This window comes from Carassius auratus, chromosome 5, assembly GCF_003368295.1.
Source record: "Carassius auratus strain Wakin chromosome 5, ASM336829v1, whole genome shotgun sequence".
Lineage (NCBI taxonomy): Eukaryota > Metazoa > Chordata > Actinopteri > Cypriniformes > Cyprinidae > Carassius > Carassius auratus.
This window is the reverse complement of record NC_039247.1, coordinates 10,910,487-10,932,001: the sequence shown is the minus strand read 5'-3', so window position 1 is coordinate 10,932,001 and position 21,515 is coordinate 10,910,487. Positions and strand designations below refer to the sequence as shown.

The 21,515-nt window shown below is 36.1% G+C and overlaps 1 protein-coding gene across 6 annotated transcripts in view; it reads left to right on the top strand.

The window, feature by feature from the left end:
- Positions 1 to 21,128, top strand: part of LOC113074960 (endophilin-B2-like) — a 29,808-nt gene extending 8,680 nt beyond the window's left edge. For 2 of the 6 annotated variants that reach the window (XM_026247675.1, XM_026247674.1), the window contains 7 exons: positions 2,496 to 2,558; positions 4,147 to 4,170; positions 18,166 to 18,255; positions 18,665 to 18,765; positions 19,049 to 19,063; positions 19,272 to 19,518; positions 20,164 to 21,128. In XM_026247675.1, the coding sequence (XP_026103460.1) occupies positions 2,496 to 2,558; positions 4,147 to 4,170; positions 18,166 to 18,255; positions 18,665 to 18,765; positions 19,049 to 19,063; positions 19,272 to 19,518; positions 20,164 to 20,271 (648 nt within the window). In that variant the 3' untranslated portion in view covers positions 20,272 to 21,128. The remainder of the gene's footprint in view (positions 1 to 2,495; positions 2,559 to 4,146; positions 4,171 to 18,165; positions 18,256 to 18,664; positions 18,766 to 19,048; positions 19,064 to 19,271; positions 19,519 to 20,163) is intronic. The other 4 variants (XM_026247704.1, XM_026247698.1, XM_026247688.1 and 1 more) reach the window with 3 other exon arrangements.
- The last annotated feature ends 387 nt before the right edge of the window (positions 21,129 to 21,515 follow it).

The window sequence follows — 21,515 nt, the reverse complement described above, 5'->3', positions numbered from 1 at the left end:
GTTGCAAATTGTAATCAACAAAATTCTGTGTAGTGTTTTTTGGTCCAATAATTAATATCTCTGTCTTATCCGAATTTAATTGGATAAAATTATTGGTCATCCAATCTTTTACATTTTTAACACACTCTGTTAGCTTAGATAATTGGGAAGTTTCATCTGGTCTTGTTGAGATATATAGCTGAGTATCATCAGCATAAAAGTGGAAGCTAATTCCGTTTTTTCTAATAATATTACCAAGGGGCAACATGTATATTGAAAATATAAGGGGACCTAGGATGGATCCTTGAGGCACTCCATATTTTACTGGTGATAAATGAGATGACTCTCCATTTAAATAAACTAAATTGTAGCGATCGGACAGGTAGGATCTACACCATCTTAGAGCCTGCCCTTTAATACCTGTATAGGTTTGTAATCGATTATGAGTATGTCATGATCTATGGTGTCGAACGCAGCACTAAGATCAAGTAAAACTAGAAATCAGATGCAGCCTTGATCTGACGCAAGAAGCAGGTCATTTGTCATTTTAACAAGTGCAGTTTCTGGGCTATGGTGGGCCCTGAAACTTGACTGAAAATCTTCATACAGATCATTTTTATGCAGGAAGGTGCTCAATTGAGCAGACACAACTTTTTCTAAAATTTTAGACATAAATGGAAGATTTGAAATAAGCCTATAATTTGCCAGTAACCGCCAGCTTGAATGGTTTTGGGACGTGACCTAAAGATAATGTTGAGTTAATGATATTGAGAAGCGGTTCTTCGGCTACAGGTAACAACTCTTTCAGTAATTTAGTGGGTACAGGATCTAATAAACATGTTGTTGGTTTAGATACAGTTATAAGTTTATTTATTTATCCTGTCCTATATTTGTAAAGCACTGCAGTTTATCTTTAGTTGCGATGGATGAAACTGAAGTGTTAGACGCTGTAGAATCTACATTCGCTATTGTATTTCTAATGTTATCTATTTTATCAGTGAGAAAATTTATAAAGTCATTACTTTGCCCTCTGAGTCAGGGGGCAAAAGCACACATCTTGATGATACAAATGTCCCTTTGCTTCTTCCTTTTATGCCTTTCAGTGATTCAAGATTTTGTTAGTTAACGGAGAGGGCTGAGTCACATGCTGTTTTATCATGTTTTCTTTTCTTCTTTTCCTGCATGGTTGATATTGTATGCTTATACACCCATTTAGGTGTGATTTCCGTCCTGACACTTATCAAGTATTACAGGGGTAATTTAATGTCAGCGGTGCATAACAAGACTAATGTTACCTTTTTTCTAATCTCCAAGAGGAACCTGGTCGTTTATTTGTCTGAGTGTGTGTGTATGTACAAGGAAACACAATTATGACTCCATCATCATATTTGCCCTGTGTCTGATATTTTCCATTTCCATGTATTCACTAACTCGTCTCTCTGTTGTCATTTGCGCAGTGTGAGGGAGATGTGAGTTTATGTGTTTGCGTGATTTAATGCTTTTCATCCTTTGCTGCTTTCTGCAAGCAGTTACTTGTACAGGCCTGAAAGCTGACCTACTGTATCAGCCACCTCTACCTATATTTAGGAAAAAAAATAAAATAAATCTGTCTTTTTGAAAAACTTTCAACGTACTGTATATTATAGAGCAGGATTTCCCAACCGGATGTCCTCAAAATCCATGATGAAAGTGGAGGGGATTTGTGAAGTTCAAATTATAAAAATGTAAAAAAATAAATAGAAGAAAAAAAAAAGAAGCTAAGCTATAAGATAAAATAGCCTAATTTAACTGAATAGCGTGTATGTTTTTAAAGTGCATAATATATACATATGCACACATATACAGTTATACTGTATATTTGATTGTATGTATATGTATATATAATATTAATGACTTATTTTATGAGTCTCTGTTATGTATTGTATAAGAATCTGGTCCACTTTGGCTAATTTCAACAGCATTTGGAGACCAGAGCATTGTACTCTTCACAATACACAGCAGTGCAAAGGGTACCACGAAAAAAAAACTGCTCTTGTGCTATTTCAAACAGTACAACTGTACTAAAATAAAACATTACTGTATATATAGTCCCTCAAAACAGTGACAAATGACAATTAAATTGTGATTTTTATTTTTTATGGTAAGTAGTTCCTTTCTTTAACCCTTAAGCACTAAAACAAGATTATCCAAGTATAAAAACGACTTAAAAAATCTAATGAAAATTAAGAGTAAAAAGATCTTAATAAATGATTAATCCTTTTATTTTATTACATTTTTATATTTTATCATTTTATTTATTTTGGTTTGGAGTGCAAAGAAGTGATTCAAAAGATCTACTGCTACAGTCCTAATTTGCCTGTTTTTTTGTGTGTGTGTGGGAGAGCTTACAGGCTGGTTTGTCAAATGTTTTTGTTGTTGTTTTTATGTGATAATATGAAAATAGTGTTGTCTGCTGGGTTAGTTCATGTACACACATGATTCTTTGTAAAACTCTGTTTCCCCCCCTCCACCTGTAGGCTGCGCCTGACTTTCAGGAGACTAGGCCACGCAATTATGTTCTGTCGGCCAGTGCATCTGCGGTAAGAAGGCTGCAGACCCTTAGCATTAGAAGTCTTCCCCCACACACTCTTTCTTTCTATCTCTCTCTCTCTCTCTCTCTCTCTCTCTCTCTCTCTCTCTCTCTCTCTCTCTTTCTACATGACCTTTATTTGTACATGCGATATTTCCCCACCAATATTTGTACCAACCCTTGTAAATTTAGATTAGCATAATGTCCTCCTACAGTCCGTTCTCTTTGGGAGTGGTACAGCAGTATGCACTTATTGTGGATTAAAAGCATCAGCTAAAGCACAAATTAATAAATAAACAAGTACCCATTATTACACCCAAGAGCTTTTGGACCAGGTGTCATCCTCTACCCTTTGACATTACCTGGAATCTCAGATGGCTGAAATGTGCAGGTAGCCTCACTAAAACTGTTCCATCGTCCCACCCTCTTACTTTTTCATTCCACGCAGTGGGTTAGTGAAGTTGACGATTCATCTCTGAGTGACAGAGAAAAGGTTGTATGAACTTAACTCTGAAGTCAAGCCTTAATATAAAGCCCTACAAGAGTAGTAGACTTATAGACATGCAATATTTATTGTGTGTGTTTTGTTAGCAAAGCTCAGTGATTGACGATTGCATCTCCTTTTAAGATTCGTCTGTGTTGTCAACCCATTATTTAAATCTAGTCTTGCTTTCCTCTCTATGTTTGTTAGCAGGGATGGGCAGTATTTCAAATAAATGTATTTGAAAGACAAAATACTATTTTGTATTTCAAATACATTTAATCGTAGTATTTTTGTAGTTTCAAAATACATAAAATACTTTTTGCCAAACTCCTTTTAGTATTTTAGTATGTAGTATTTTGTATTTCAAATACATGTACCGTATTTGAAATGCTGCCCATCCCTGGTTGTGAGTTTACTACAGTAACACTGTGTTATTTCCATCTCCCGTCTTGCAGTGTTGTGTGCCTGTGTGCCTTTCCCTGTGTGTTTGAATAATGTTTTGGTAAAAACGGATGCAATACATGTGCATTTAGTTGATTAGTCCCAGTAGTACATGATGCTGGTTTGTTGTTTGTGTGTTATATACAGTAAAGTTCAAAAGTTTGGACACCGCTATTTTATTAAACAACATTCTGGAATGCTCAATTCTCAAAATAGATTTTAAGCTTGTCCAAATTTTTTCCTGGTTCTGTAATATAGTTGATATTATGATATTGACATGTCATTGCACAAGTCAAAACATGAAAATCCTCTGTGATGAACATTTGCAGTGGAATGCAGGGGGTGGAAAACTTTGCTTTTATCCCTTCACTTTAATTTAAAATATGTGTGTGTGTGTGTGATCACTTATTTTTCATTGTCGTTGTTGTGTCACCGTACATTTAAAAAGGGTCTTGACATTACAGAGGCTTCAGGAGCCTGTGCTGCCCATGTGTCTGATTACATCAGAATGTCCCTTTCATTCATAAGATCCCATGATCCAGTGATGTCATTTCCTTTAACTTACATGTGAAATTTAGTGTGTGGGTTTTATTTGGGTCTTTATTTGTAAAGAGAGGGTTTGTGTTATGTTGTCATCACTGTTCTTCTCTTGTCGTTATGCTACATGTTCCAGCTGTGGAGTGAGGAAGTGGATAAAGTGAGTATCTGGCAAGATCCACTTCCTTTGCTGCTGTATGAACACATCAGAAAAAGCAGTAATAATTTAGCAATGTGTATTATTTTGCGTAATAAATGTTTGGCTAATAACAGATGTAATATATGTGACCAATTATATATTTTTTTGCTCCCACTACTTGAATTTTTATCTGTAAGGATTTCCATCTGTCAATATTTAAGAAGAAAATCAGGTTTAACAGGTCTAACCAACAATACAGATTTCTTCAACTCTTAAACTGTTCTTGCATAATAATGACTACAACGCTGAGAATGTTGGATAGAAATCGAACATCATAATATCTGACTGTCCGGACATATAGAAATATAAAGCAGTAACAATGTGCTCTGAAATTTTTTTTAAGAAAGGTATTTTTAAAAAATCAAGGCAACATGGTCATGATTTATGAGTGGATACATTTACCTTTAGCCAAAAGAGACATTTTTTGTAACAGCATGCTATAAAACCCAGATATTTCTTTTTTTTTTTTTTTTTTGCTAAATAGAGCTTGGTTAGTGCTGGAAAGGCTGCTTTCATCATTTCATCCTTATTATAAATGTTATGAATTTGAGAATATTTACAAATGACATGCAATATAGAGAAACATTGAAACGTTTATGATCTCAAACAGCTCATTTAGCCCACTATAAACGGTTCTGGTGTCTGCCTGTCAGTAAGTTTACATGTGCACCAATAATGTGATTGTTTCCAATTAGTGCCGGGGTGATATAACTAACGATATGATCATGCGCATGTAGTCAGTAAATCTGGTTCAGTGATCACCGCTAAATCACCATCACCTGCTTTCAAATGGAGCGGCATTTAATAGACAGAGCCGTAGATCATTGACAAGCTACGCAATATCGCGTTCATTATCGAAGGCACTATTTCCAATTATCAGAGAAAGGACTTAATCGCTGTGAGATGTTTACATGACATGAGCAAACCTCACTCCAGTTAACATGCAATTTTAATTATTCTGAATACTTGCTAAGAGGTATGATAATTTTTACCATCATTCGCGTTTGTTTTGAAGGGGACAATCATAGTTAAACACCTCTGATGGACCATTGCATTTAAGAAATGACCAGATATGTTTGTGATTGGCTATTTACATGTAAAGGAATTACGTTATTAATTAAAAAACAAATGTTATTGTAATTGTAATGTAGAAAAAAACGTGTAATTAAATTACAGTTACTTATGAAAATATTAATGATTAATGATGAAAGGGGTCACTTTCTTTTTTTTTTTACACCCACAACCACATACAGATTGCAGTGACTGCTTTAAAATATGAGACCCCAATGTTTCAGGAGTTTAGTACAGAAAATGGTACACATTAATTTCCTATTTGGTTTTATATATATATATATATATATATATATATATATATATATATATATATATATATATATATATATATATATATATATATATATATATATATATATAATTTTAATTTCTTTATATTATTATTTTTATTTTTTACTGTTCCAAGGCATTGTTACATACCAATGTTTCCTGTCATAGCTTTCAAGTATTTGAATCTATATATCTTAATATTGTCATAGCTATTAAACTATTTCTATAATTTCCAATCTGTATTTACCCTCAGAATGACCAGAATGAAGTAATTATGATTTTGTGGTAGCTGTGCTTTAAATTAGTTTAATCTTAATTCAATGATGAAGGATTTTGAAAGTCTGACAGTAATTATTTCCAGAAAATATTAATTCCAGAAAAGTTGGGACGTTATGTGAAATGCCATAAAATGAAGAATGTTATTTGTTCATTCTCTTTAACCTTTATTTAATTGACTAAAGTACAAAGAAAAAGTTTTTTCACTGGCCAACTTAACTTTATTTTGTAAATATAAACAAATTTTGATTGCTGCAACACACTTCAAAAACTCAACTTTCAACATAAACGTTCTTTTTTTTACAGTGTTTTAATTGTGTAAAAGTGCTTAAACCTTTCGTCCAAATCTCACTTGATACAAGACTTCAGACGCTCAGCAGTCTGTGATCGTCTGATCGTCACTGTCTGATTCTCCTTTTCATGACTGGTCGTGCATTTTCAATAGGAGACAGATCGTTTAGCACATTCACTCTGTGTCTACAAGACCACGCTGTTGTAGCACATGCAGAATGAGACCTGGCATTGTCTTGATCTAATAACCATGGACTTTCAGTGAAGGATGTCATCTTGATGGCAGTATATGCCTCCATGTCAATGGTACCTTCACACATATTCCACCATGCTGTTTGCTCTGCTCCACCCCCATACCATGACAGACGTTTGCTTTTGCATCTGTCGCTGGTGAAAGTCTGGATGGTCCCTTCGGTCTTTGGGACTGAGAACTCGATGTCCATTTTTCTCAGAAACCAGTTGAATTGTGGACTCATCTGAGCAGTCTTTTTTAATGTCTGAGATGAGCTTGGGCCCAGAGAACCCTGCAGCATCACTGCAAATATCTGATTCATAGTTTTCTCCTAGAGGAACAGAGATTGAAGTTGCATTTATTGTTAAGTCAGCAGACTTTAAGTGACAGCGGTTTTACTGAAGTACTGTGGCTATATTTTACACCGCAGCATGCGTGACTGATCACACACATTTACTGGGGGTTTTCTAGCCTTTTCCTACAAAGACTGAGATTTCTCTGGATTCTCTGAATCTTTTCACCATATTATGTATGATAGTTGGTGAAATACCTACATTCTTTGATTTTGCATTTAGAAATTAGATTTTTAATTAGTTTGACGCTTCTCTCATGAAATTTGGCACAAAGTGTGATGAGCCACGATAAAGACTGAGAGGCTCATTTTATACCCAAACATGACACCCTTACCGATTACCAGTTCACCAGCTTACTGTAAACCGTTTCAAAACGGTTTAATTAGGATACTCTATAAACTTTTCACTTTTATTTTTGTTTTTGGCAGTGTTGTAGCCATCAAAATAAAAATTTGTTTATGTTGGTAATAGAAGACTGGAAGTCTTTTCCACATTAAATAAAAGTTAAACAGAAATAACAATTTACAGATTCTTGATTTTACTGCATTTTCAAAACTTCCCATTATAGGTATGTTCATTTTAGTTAAATGGTTTAAAAAGACATTTATTTATTTTTCAATAATTTATCAAAATATTGAAAAAGAACGTTCCCCTAACGTTAGCTTTTGGTTCCCATTCGGTTATTTTTTTTAGAGAACCAAATACTAACGCTAACAGAAAACATACATTTGGATGGAGTGAGTAGCAGAGAATGGGAGCTCCTCGAATAAATAAGTGATAATTGCTCAATAGACTAGCCAGTCGTGTAAAACTTTATCATTTTTGTTAAGGAGTCTTTGCTGCGTATATTTTAACATGAAACCGAGCTCGTGCAAAAAAGTTACATCGACGATTCAGCGTAATACGAAGACGGAAAGCGGCGAAAGAAAAATGGACGAACATGTACAAGATGATGACTCTCCTATCTCACTGAGAGCACTTAGAACGGAACTGCATACACACAGAGAAGCTGTGATTAAGGACATTAAGTCACAAATTGAAAACCTACATCTGGAAGTGCAAAAAAATCGAGAAGAGATGAAAGAAGACATGCGCGCGCTACGAGTGGAAATCTTTCCTAAGCTGGCTGCCTTACACAAAGCGCAGGCCGAATCGGCGAGTGAGTGCACGGAGATGCGGAAAGCGCTGAGTGACACGATGGAAAGGGTGGCAGCACTAGAACAGTCCCACGAAGTTATGACCAAAGAACACAAGAAAATGCACGAAAAATGTATGGATTTGGACAATCGGAGTCGGAGACAGAATTTGCGTTTCGTTGGGGTTCCAGAAGGAGTGGAGGCGGGAAACCCGATTCGTTTCATTAAAGACTTGCTGTTGGAGTTATTCGGAGCCGATGACTTGGGGGATTCCAGTATGATTGTAGACCGTGCGCACAGGACTCTCGCACCAAAACCGAAGCCGGGAGAGAGGCCCCGAGCAATAATTGCTCGTTTTCACTATTATTCTGACAATGAAAAAATTCTGAAATTGTCAAGAAATAAAGGCCGTCTTTACTACAAGGGATCACTGGTACACATCTTCCCCGATGTAAGTCCAGAGGTTGGCAAACTGCGCGCCGCGTTCAATCCAGTGAAGGCCAAGCTGCGAGCCGCCGGGATAAACTACAGTTTGTTCTATCCAGCCAAACTGGCAATCACCGTGGACGGAATCAGGTACACGTTTGAACACCCTAGAGAAGCCGAGAAATTCATCGAGAAGAAAATTCAAGCCTGATAGCTGAACTGTAAGTTACTATTTGAAAGGGTGATGTGCCGCATCTGTTATCATTTACAGCACGTAAGCAAAGACTCTTATCATTTAAACACATCTCTGAACTCTTACAGTGGCTAAATATATATCGGCCAAGTTCACCAGGAAAAGAACTGTAACTTAACCACCGACTATGTTAAAGTGAAAAAAACACAAGAGTGTAAATAGGTCTATGGAGCATTTTTTTTTTCTTTATTGTTTCTAGAAAGGAGCTAAGTGGTAAGTCAGATTGATTGCTAACCTTTTTGTTGGAATGATGGGTAAAAAGGAATTTCTAAACTTGCTCTATTTTTTGTATAACTCTCAATCAGAGAAAAGTGAATGGAGCTATTGTTCAAACTGTTCATGTTGTTCGAAGTTAAGGAAAACGAATTGGCACTTTTTTTTCTTTTTTTTCTTTCTTTTTTTTCTTTTTTTCTTTCTCCTCTCCCATTTCCACCCTTCTCTACAAAAACCACACTTTACAGTTTCAAGTTTACCTTTCAAGTTTCTTAGCCTGAAATTAAAGTAAATGCTGCTAGGAAAAATTCAGTTCAGTTTGTGTCATGGAATTGTAAGGGGCTTAATGGGGCTATTAAACGGGGTAATGTATTATCTCATCTTGGAAGACTGGGGGCTGATATCATGTTTTTACTGGAAACGCATATAAGGAACCAAGACCATGGCCGATTAAGAGGAAAGTGGGTGGGACAAATCTTTCATTCAAATTTTAGTTTTAAGTCTAGAGGTACAGCAATACTCATAAAGAAAAATTTACAATTTACTGCAACAAAAGTTATTTCTGACTCCAATGGCCGTTATGTTATAGTAGCAGGAAAACTCTATAACACATTAATATTGTTAATATATATGCTCCTAATATAGATGATGAACAATTTATATCATCCGTTTTAAACATTTTGCCCAACCTAGATACTCATCAATTGATAATGGGGGGTGACTTTAACTTTGTATTAGACCCATTCTTGGACAGATCTTCAAGTAGAACGATACCCCTTGCTAAATCAGCCAAATTGTTACAAACGTTTATGAAAAACTTTAAAATTATAGATCCATGGAGATTTACTTTCCCAAACCAACGAAAATATTCTTTTTTCTCACCCGTCCATCACTCCTATTCTAGGATAGATTTTTTTTAAATTGATTATAAACTTTTGTCAGCGGTTTTACATTGTGATTATGAAGCAATGGTATTATCTGACCATAGCCCCCTAAGTCTTCAGATATTATTTGAAACCAAATATGATGCTATTAAATGGAGGTTTAATAATAATTTATTGGCTGATAAGGTATTTGTAGAACAAACCAAAGCTCAAATTGGATTGTATTTAGAGACAAACTGTACGACTGATGTTTCTAAATCCACAATTTGGGAGGCATTTAAAGCGTATATGCGCGGACAAATTATCTCTCATAGTATCTCGATCAAGAAACAGCATAAAGAACAAAAAAATAAATTAATGGACAGAATACTAGAAATAGATCGCGAGTATGCAAATTCCCCCTCACCAGAATTGTATAAGAAGAGGCTCTCTCTCCAGTCAGAATTTCAGTTACTTTCCACCTCAGAGACTACTAATCGGTTGAGGCGGGCAAAAGCCACATATTATGAGCATGGAGAGAGAGCAGGTAAACTCCTGTCTCGGCAAATTAAAGAAACAACAGCATCAAGACTGATAACGGAAATTAGGAAAGATACAGGACAAAGTACATTTGACCCACAGGAAATAAATAATATTTTTAAGAGATTTTATGTCAAATTATACTCCTCAGAATCTATTAATGACCCAGCATGTATAGAGCAATTTTTTGAACCACTTGACATTCCATCTTTAAGTATGGAAGACAGAGATATCTTGGAACAACGGCTAACTATTAATGAAATAAAACAAGCAATATCCAATATGCAAAGTTCAAAGGCCCCAGGTCCGGACGGTTTCACAACCGAGTTTTATAAATCTTTTAGTGACCAAATCTCTCCGTTACTTTTAGAGGTCTTGAAAAAGGCTGTTTACCACCAACATTTTATCAGGCAAATATTTCTTTAATACACAAGGTAGATAAAGACCCTTTAGACCCTGGTTCATATAGACCTATCAGTCTTCTTGATGTTGACAATAAAATACTGGCCAAGGTTTTGGCCACTCGTCTTGAAAAAGCTCTTCCAACTGTGATCTCCACAGATCAAACAGGATTCATCAGAAATCGTCTTTTATTTTTTAATATTAGAAGATTATAAAATATTATATACACACCTAGTCCCAATCCCTCCCAACCCGAGGTACTTATTTCTATGGATGCAGAAAAAGCGTTCGATAGGGTTGAGTGGGATTACCTCTTCGCCACTCTGGAAAAATTTGGGTTTGGTTCTAATTTTATTTCATTTATTAAATTGTTATATGCCCGCCCCCAAGCTTCTATACAAACAAACAATAATAACTCTAGTTATTTTCAATTAAATCGCTCTACAAGACAGGGATGTCCTCTTTCACCCCTGCTATTTGCTTTAGCAATAAAACCCTTAGCAATTTCTTTACGTGCATCTACAACCTACAGTGGAATAATGAGAGGGGGAAAAGAACACAAAGTTTCATTATATGCTGACGACTTGTTAGTTTACATCTCCAACCCCTTACAATCAGTGCCAACCATTATGTCAATCTTAGATAAATTTGGGAAATTCTCAGGATATAAGATTAATTTTTCAAAAAGTGTTATGTTTCCGATCAACCCTAAGGACCAACTTGATGCAATTTCCTCCTTTCCTTTTAAAATAGTGAACTCATTTAAATACCTAGGAATTACCATAACTAAATGCTTTTCTATGCTTTATAAAGAAAATATTCTGAAGTTGTATGAGTACACACAACAGATTTTTAAGAAATGGTCTAAACTTTTTATTTCTTTAGCAGGTCGTATTAATATGGTGAAAATGAGCATTTTGCCCAAATATTTATTTGTTTTTCAGTGTATCCCAGTTTACATTACTAAATCATTTTTTAGAAATTTGGATAGAATAATCACCCAATTTTTTGGAATAACAAAACCCCCAGACTCAAGAAGATATATTTACAGAGGATCAAACTGAAAGGAGGGATGGGTCTGCCACATTTCCAATTGTATTATTGGGCGTGTAATATAAGAGCACTCTCATTTGGCTTACAGGAGGGGTCAACAGAGTGGTGTGATATGGAAAATAAATCATGCTCACCTTCCTCTTGGCCAGCTTTAATTTATTCAGCTTTGTCTGCCCCCACTCTAACTCGACTAAATAATCCGGTGGTTTCCAACTCTCTCAAAATTTGGAACCAGATAAGAAAACACTTTAAATGGCTGATGTGCTCTATTTTAAGTCCTTTAACGGCTAATCATTCATTTCCCCCTTCCCAAATTGATTCAATATTTCAGACCTGGTTCAGAAAAGGAATATGTTCTTTTCAAAATTTGTTTATTAATAAATGCTTTCCAACATTTCAACAGTTACAACAGATATTCCATCTACCTAATTCACATTTGTTTAAATATCTACAAGCTCGCAGTTTTGCTCAAAATAATTTCTCATCATTTCCTAATGAGCCATTAGCCTCTCAGATGGACTCACTGTTTTTACAGGATCCATTTGTTAAAGGAGGAATATCCATCATATATAATAAATTGTCACAGTTGGAATGCGATGTTTCATTAGAGCATTTAAGAACAGCATGGCAAGATGATCTTGGAATAGACATTGCAGACTGGCAATGGGAAAAAGCACAGGAACGGGTTCACTCTTCTTCTTTGTGCATTAGACATGGTTTGATACAATTCAAGATCTTACATAGACTTCACCTGTCTAAACTAAAGCTTTCAAAGATGTTTTCTTCGGTGGACCCAATATGTGACCGATGCAGTCAAACACCAGCTTCACTAGGACATATGTTCTGGAATTGTCCTAATATTCATAATTATTGGATTTCAGTTTTTCAGTTACTATCAAAGGTACTGGAAAAACCACTAGATCCAGACCCAATTCTGGCTATTTTCGGTGCCAGTAGTGACAGTGTGGAACTCTCTAAAAATCAGTGTATTGTGCTTGGAGTTATTACGCTCTTGGCACACGTAGATTAATTTTGCTTAACTGGAAACAAAAAAATCCACCTCACTGCTCTGTCCTGATTAAAGATATTATGCACCACCTTCAGCTTGAAAAGATTAGATTTTCTTTAAAGAACAAGACTGATCAGTTTTATGCAGTATGGAAACCTTTTATTATTTATTTTAATAAGACAGCAATAATTGAGCCCTAATCTCACAACCCCCCCCCCCCCCCCCCCGTGTTTTTTTATTTATTTTATTTATTTATTTATTTATTTATTTATTATTACTTCTTTCCTTTTTTCCCTTCTATATCATTTCCTGAGTTCAAACATAAATCATTTACATATGGAAGAATATTATTGGACATTGTATTAGCAAAGTGATTTTTGTTGGATTTTTTTTGTTCTCTTTGTGCCAATGTTAAAAAACCAATAAAGAGAATGTTCAAAAAAAAAAAGAAAACATACATTTGTTGGTTTGTTTAATCCTCATTTACTGCGTACTTATTTAACCTTACATATGATGGATGATGTGCTCAGATTATTAGGGTGGATTAGGGTAATGTGGGACACTTTTAGCCATTTTGACTTTTGCATCATATTTCCATATGAAGACAAAAAGATACATCAAAATGTTATATCATTATGAAATCCCCAAGATGTTCCCTATCCAAATCAGAAGAAATTTTTATAAATAATATAATATATTTTTATTATAAATAATAAAAAAATGTACAAAGTAAACTTCACATTTAACACTCCTGGTTAAATGTGCATACACATTTTTTTTCTTTTTTTCCCAAAAGCTTGTGCTAATCAAACTGTAATGGTAAACACTCCATAACAGATGGACTCATCATGGTCCAGGATGCCACTGTCCTGTAGTTGCTAAATTGTGAATCTGGATCTTAAAACAAATAATATTGCTGCATTATAACCCCAAAACTACATGTATGGCATTTAACCTTCTTAATGCACATTTTATCAGTTGAATAACATGGTATATTTGACTGTCCCACATTAGTCAAAACATGCTGTCCCACTTTTGAAACATCCTTTTCTAAAGTGGGACAACAAAGATTTCTTTAAATAGAAAATTTTCTTAACACATTTTAAGAATATTATTGCAAAATCTGATGTCTAAATTCATCACATATATTGATAAAAATTGATTACAATTTAGAACATTGTTTTATTTATAAGAGATTTATATCCTTAACGTTAATTTAGTCTAAGTCAATGTCATTTCAGTGAACTTTACAAGAGGGACTTCCTGTTTGTTGATTTTCTTGGCCACATTTCTTATGTAATTTCCAGAAAGTCAAGTGATTTCAATAACTTGACAACCCTGCTTGAATTCAACACCAATCATGTTCAGTTTAATGTTATCAAAGAAGAGATAAACGCACTGAAGCTTAGGTATCCCACATTACACTAATCACCCCTACTTAAACATTAGATAGAAACCATGTGTTTTTTATAATACTAATTAGGCGTCCATACATATAATTTCCATGTCACTTATCACGAGTGTGCTGGATGAAAACTGACATACAGCGGGGTGATCATATCGGAGAGGTTAGGAGAATGTTATAATAGCCCTAACATTCTGAGAACTAAAAAAATAATGTTACGGGAATGTTAGAATAATGTTCTGGGAATGTTAAGAAAACTTTCCAAGCTAATTAAAAAACAAACCATAAAAATAACGTTCTAGGAACCCAAAACATAACATTCCGGGAACCAAAAACTAACGTTAGGGGAATGTTATGGGAACCAAAAACTGTTGGCTGGGTAATAAGTTGCATTTTAATTTTTTCATTCAGAAATGGGCCTAATGCCAACTTGAAATGTTTACAAATATGATAATAAACACTGTAAACATGGCTGTGCTTTTCCCCTCACTCCACAATAAATAATTTCAATTAACAGTAGCCTATTTAAAAAAAGAACAAGAATAAAAAATACCATAAGAAGTTATCGCAAACATGCAACATCGCAACCAAAATGAATTAATTTAAGCTAAAATGAAACTGAAACCAACGCTGGGTCTCTCAAAATGTTTCCGTATCCGCTCGCATTCAAGTATCCATGTAAAACAATTTTTTTTGCATAAAATCATGGCAGTATAGTGTTAACACTTAACAGTACTGATTTTATGTCATATTTAAACTGAGCAGTGTGTTTTTTTTTTCTTCATATATTTGCCTAACTGTATTTTATTATAATAAAGAACAGGCTACATTGTCAAAAAAGCAAAGCTCAACTGTGAGCACGGATACAGCATCAGCACAATCACTTGAGTTTTTTCCTTCTAACAGTGGAAGCAACTACCCTATTCCTTTTAGTAGTAAAGATAATTGGAATTGTAAACTGTTTGCCTTTTGTGTACATTCACAATAAAAACAAATCTTTGTGCGTAAAATAAGCCGAAAGAAAAATTTATCGAAACTCATTAATTTTCGTAATGTATTTCTCATGTAAAAATATATTTCACATATAGGCCTATTTATTCGCTACATATAGCCTAGCTTTATTATGTTTCTCCCCTCGCAGAAGTTCTGCAGGTGCGTGATGTGATATGAAGACCATGTGAATCCTCATGTTCTGTTGTTTGCTGCTTTTTTGTCAGGGAAACACAGGATACACATGCATGTAACGGAAAAGTTTATTATACCCTCACTGAGCAAATAGGGAAAACAGGAACACAAATGAAGGATCACCCCAAGGCCACAGGGCCAAGGAAAAACCTCTCAGCAGGGACTGATCCTAGCATCATCCATGACGCAATGTCAAATTCACACCAACCAGAGCGTCATTGGGGACGCAGCGTCAAAGGCCCATTGTTGTATGTCCACTGTGAAACACCAGTGTGTCCCTGAGCGAGACACTTAACCCCTAGTTGCTCCAGAGGCATGCGACCTCTGACATATATAGCAATTGTAAGTCACTTTGGATAAAATCGTCAGCTAAATGAATAAAGTAATTTAAGTCTCCTTGGTGGATGGGGAGTTTGGGTAAAGGGATAAAATAAATAGATAAATAGTGACGTGACATTCAGCCAAGTATGGTGACCCATACTCAAGGGAACCTAAGTCGTGGTATTGACGGCCCGAGATTCAAACCCACAACCCTAGGGTTAGGAGTCAAACTCTCTAACCACTAGGCCACGACTTCCCCAATAAAATGGGCCGCCTTGGAGAAGCGGTACACCACCATCAGACTAATGATGTTACCTCTCAACGGGGGAAGGCCAGTGACAAAATCAAGTGCCAGATGTGACCTAGAGGGAATGGATAAAGGCTGTAACAGACCAACAGGAGACTAGTTAGATGTCTTATTTTGAGCACAAACGGAGCAAAGCAACACACACTGTCTGACATCTTGGATCAAGGATGGCCACGAAAATCGCTGACTGATGGAGGCCAGCGATCTCTGAACCCCCGGATGACAGGTTACTCTGGACTCATGACCCTACCGAAGGACCTCAGGACGCAAGGTAGCCTGCACAAACAACCGACACCCTGTACACCCCCTTGGGACCCCCCTCCCCACACCTGGCCTCCCCAACCCATCGCTCGACATCCCAAAAAAGGGACCCCACCACCATCTCTATGGTTTTGGGACCCACCTCCTTTCCAGGATCCTTGAACAAAGAAAGGCCGTCAGGTTTAACTTTCTTGGAGCCTGGCCGGGTAACACTTTAGAATAAGGTTCCATTAGTTAATGTTATTTAACTACTTTCGTTAACATGAACTAAGCAAGAACAATCCTTCTACAGCATTTATAAGTCTTAGTTCATGTTAATTGCAACATTTACTAATGCATTATTTAAATCAAAAGTTGTGCTTGTTAACATTAACAATGAATAACTGTATTTTCATTAACTAACATTAACGAAGATGAATAAATACAGTAATAAATGTATTATTCATTGTTTGTTCATGTTAATTAATACATTAACTAACATTAACTAATGGAACCTTATTCTAAAGTGTTACCGCCTGGCCGATATGAGATAAATAAAAAACCCAGCGGGCCTGCTGAGCTTTTAACCCCTTGGCAGAATGGGCAAATAGGGATAACAGGAACACAAATGAAGCATCACACCAAGTCCACAGGGCCAAGAAAAACATTTCAGCAGGAACCGATCCTAGCGCCATCAGTGACGCAACGTCAAAGTCACACCAACCAGAGCATCATTGGGGATGCAGCGTTGAAGGCCCACCGAACTCCCCAAATGAGAATGTGCAGAGAGGAGCTGGAGTAATGTATCTGGGTCCCAATAGAAATGAGATAGGGCCAGGGCCGGAAGCAGATCCAGTAAAGTCTGGCAGGATGAGAAGGAACGGTTCAAGATAGAAACAAAAAAATAAAAAACGAACTTGGAGCCTAAAACAACATAAGGCAGGACTAGGCAAACAAGACAAGATGGTCACCAGCGAAGCATTGCATGACATACAACAATGGTCTGATAAAAGACTGAGCACGAGAGGAACTAAAATAGGGGAGAAATGAAGAAGCTAATGAAGAGCTAATGAAGAAAGAGTGGCTTCAGTTGTGACAGAACACAGAATTAATGATAACAAGTGGGAGGGGGAAGACACCGCACTGACAGCAGAACACATGAGCTACCAAAACAAAACCAATGTGCTCAGAGACAAGGCACACAGACACCAAGACAAAAACACTGCAAATCAGACCCAAGTCACAACATTTTTGGCATGTAAAATTTATCCCCGGGAAACTAATTTTTGTATTTTTAACAGGTCACAGACATTTATCCTTTCTAATTTAATTCAATTCTAATTTAAAATAATCTTGTTAACGGTTAATAATCGGTTAACGAGCGTCAGTTGTCGGTTACGAAAAATAACTAAAATGTAAAATAACTAAAACATCCCTACTTCCCAACTTTTTTGTAATTGGGGTTGTGGCGTTGAGCACTGCTGTAAGGTTAACCTTAAATGTTTGAAAATGACTAACATCAAATCATATGTAATCAATCACTTTATTAAAGTAATTGAAAAGTTATACTACTTATGACATTTTAAATAGGATAACTTGTAATCGGTAACCTTTTACATTTCCAAAATAATCTTACCAAGGCTGAGTAATTTTAACTATGTTTCATCTCCTTCATAAATGGATTACAATAAGCACCAGTTGTGTTAATGGGGGAGTGGTGAGCAGTTAGAGCACATGTTGAGCCACGCGAGTCATGTGACGTGGTTTGAGGTTAAGGAATCTGGCCTTTTTTGTTCTGTTCATTTGTTTTCCCCTTTCTCTCCACATGGTTTCCTGTCCTTTCTCGAACTGTACCTTTCAAAAAGCAGGGAAAAGTTTAATAAAGATGATATGATGGCAAATAAAAAAATTTATTGTGTTGCTGAGAACTCTCTTACTAGAAAACAAGAAAAAACAAGGTCATGTTTTCATGACGTTCTTCATTTGCTTTAACAAGAATGTCTTTATTGGTTAACAGAGACTGTTCCAAGTTGGCTACACAAAATAGTTGAGCTATGTGGATGATGTGTCTTGTGGGTTTTCTTCTTTTTTTTTGTTGCACCACCAGGCAGAACACGAGTTGCGTGTGGCTCAGACGGAGTTTGACCGACAGGCAGAGGTCACGCGCCTCCTTTTGGAGGGGATCAGCAGCACACATGTGAGTTCCTGCACTTCCCACACTCCGACTGCTCCTCTCTGACATTACACAAGCAAAATCAGTTGCAGTGCCACTGTTTAAAAGTTAGGGGTCTGTATGATTTACATTTTTTTTTTAAAGTAATACTTAATGAAAACTGTTTATTATTCAGAAAACGCACATTAAATTGATCAAAAGTGGCAGGAACAACATTTAGAATGTTATGAATTTTTTTGTTTCAAACAAATTCTGTTCTGTCTATTCATCAAAGAATCCTGAAATGTATTGACAGCTTATTTATTGTATTATTATTTTTATTTTTTCATTGAAAACATCTGTGACCTCAATCTTTTGAACGGTTGACTAGTATACCTTTATCTGAATAAGGAAATAAGGAAAGAGGCTTTGAAATTCTGCGATTCCATTGCAGGTGAACCACTTGCGCTGCCTGCATGAGTTTGTGGAGGCCCAGGCTGCTTATTACACACAGTGTCACAAGCACATGCAGGATCTTCAGAAAGAGCTGAGCAGGTGAGGTGCTGCAAACACCCAAATCAGCATAAACAACAAATTGTTCTTCAATCCTAGAGCGACTGCAGTCAAATACAACCATGTTTTACTGGAGATGACAGTTTAGTAACTTTAGTCTATTTTGATATAGTGGCAAAAAGAGATGTGAGTAACAAGAGGGTTGCATAACACATTCCCCTTTATGGCAGCTGCTTTTCTAGTGAAGAAAATCACAAGACCTCTTGAGATAAATTTTGAGCTGATGTTTTTTTTTTTTCTTCTACTTTTTCTTTCCTGTTCTTAGTGCAAACGGAGATACGTGAGTAACTTTTTCCATCACACTGAAAAAGGAACAAAGTTTGCCCACAAATTTTAAACAATTACATTCATGTGACAGGGATTTGAATTCTTTCACTTTTCTTGTAATATCTGTGTCATGAGCGAGCAACAGCCAGATATTTATAATTATTTTTATATTTCTTCAGACACACTGTGTCCATGGTTTTGAATATATGAATCTGTTCCAGGTTTCCTAACGCTTTTGCTGTGAACGCCTCCACGTCAGGGGTGTCAGCAGACCCTTCTCCTGTTTCCACTGCCACCCTTCCTGGGGCTTCTCCACCTAGTCGTTCGCCAAACCCCTCCAATGCCCTCGAGTCCAGCACGCTGAAGATTGAGGAGGTGAAGCCTTCCGCCACTGGCACTCGCAAGGCCAAAGTGCTGTATGACTATGATGCTGCGGATACAAGTGAACTTTCACTTCTCGCTGATGAGGTAGGACATGAGGAAGTCTGTTTTCCTCTTTTACAGTCAGTTACATTCATTATATCAGTGTTGGTGATTTTAGTGTGTACTGTAACGAGAATGTATTTGATTTTAAGCTGAACTACTTTTTGGGAAATGTTTACCTGTAGTGTAAATTATGAAATCTGTGTAACTTTTTAATTTTAAATAAATGTTATTAAAGAGTATTGTTTTCATTATAAGTATTTATAATGTTATGATTCAAAAAAAAAATGCGTTTCTTGTCTATCATGGTCAGTTTAAGCTGCAGTTGACCTGCAGTCTCTGTGACATTGCCTTTTGTTTAATTAAATGGGCTTGTAACTTAAAGGTTTTAATTTTGAACCTTGTTTAAACCTTTGCCATTGTCCCCATAGACAATCTCATATGATTCATCCTCACAGACCTGCATCTGTAAAACACGCCTATAAAACTAAATCCTGACAAGACGTCAAAGGGGTGCCTGCAGATGTGTATTTGTTAATACACGTCTGTAAACCACTGTTTATACATGTCTACCATTACAGTATATCTGTAGTGAATGATTTTTGGAAGACTGTGCCCATTGCAACACAATCAGTCCACATCAAAATGTCTACTTCACAATTTTTTATTTCTCTCTGTTTCTTTCTGTAGCTTATTACTGTGTACACAGTGCCTGGCATGGACCCGGACTGGCTTGTTGGAGAGCGAGGCAACCAGAAAGGCAAAGTGCCTGTCACATACCTGGAGCTCCTAAGCTAGACGCAGCCTCCTCTTCACAAATACAGTGTCACACTGAATTATGCATGAACACTCAGTGAATTTACCTGGTTTCTGTCTATTTAGTTTTTTTTCTTCCCCCCGTAATACCTAGATTCACTTCTAGGTCTGTCCATGTTATTGTGCAGAAATATGTATTATTGTTTTTAAGGCCCTAGTTATGTTCTGGGTGTATGTTGTTTCATTTAAAGACTATCTAAGGCTAAGGCTTTTCTTTAAGTAACTGTTTTTTTTTGCCGTTATGATCCTGTGACTGCTAGATTTTTCTGAAGTCTTTCTTACCCTCCAAGTGAAGACAACAAACTGAAAAGCTTTCGTGTTGGAGCTGGATCTGAGTTTGTGTGTGTGTGTGTGTGTATGCGTGCGTGCGTGCATGTGTGATCATGAAGACACTAAATATTTAGGCTTTGCTTGTTTGCGTGTCGCCTCGCTCGTCATGCTTGTTTGTTTATATGGTGGTTTTGGATTGATATCAGCGTGTTTTAATCCAAATGAGGCATTTGCCGTATTAAGTGCGGTTAGGATGTACATTATGTGGTTAACTGTGATCTGTTCATATTCAAAAGACCTCCAGTGATACTTCACATTCATATCCATTCAGTCAGCACCTTCCCATATTTGTCTTTGTGTTCTGTGCTTGTTCCAAATAGCAAAGCATATCGAATGAATACAATATAAATATATAATAAAGATTTACTGGATCTTGATCTAGACGTTGTCTTTCTAATGAGGGTTGTAATCTAAAGTACTTAGTGGTGATACGTCAATGACTGGCTTATGCCATTCTGTATATTACGAATAAGGAAAAAAAAATAATAATAAAGAAAAGTCCAATGGCATTTGGGAGTAATGTATTTTATAAAACCCGTTTGTGCAAAGGAAACTTGTTAAAGGACACTTGTGTAAACACAGTCACACACACAAAATGACAATTTTACTCCCTTCAGTTATAATTCAATAACTACTGTTATTATGCTGTTATGAAAAAAAAAATATATATATTCTGGTACATTTTGGCACCTAGTGCTATCAAGCAATATAAGTTGAAGATAAAGCAAATAGAACCTGAACAACAGACTTAAAAAAAAAAAAAACAGAAAAAAAAACAAGAAAAATCAACAAGTGGCTATTTTTTTTTGTGTGTTTATGATATTCGAAATATTTATAATGTCATTTATGAAGAAATATCTGATTTCGTATTTCAAGTTTTCTATAACGCATTTTTT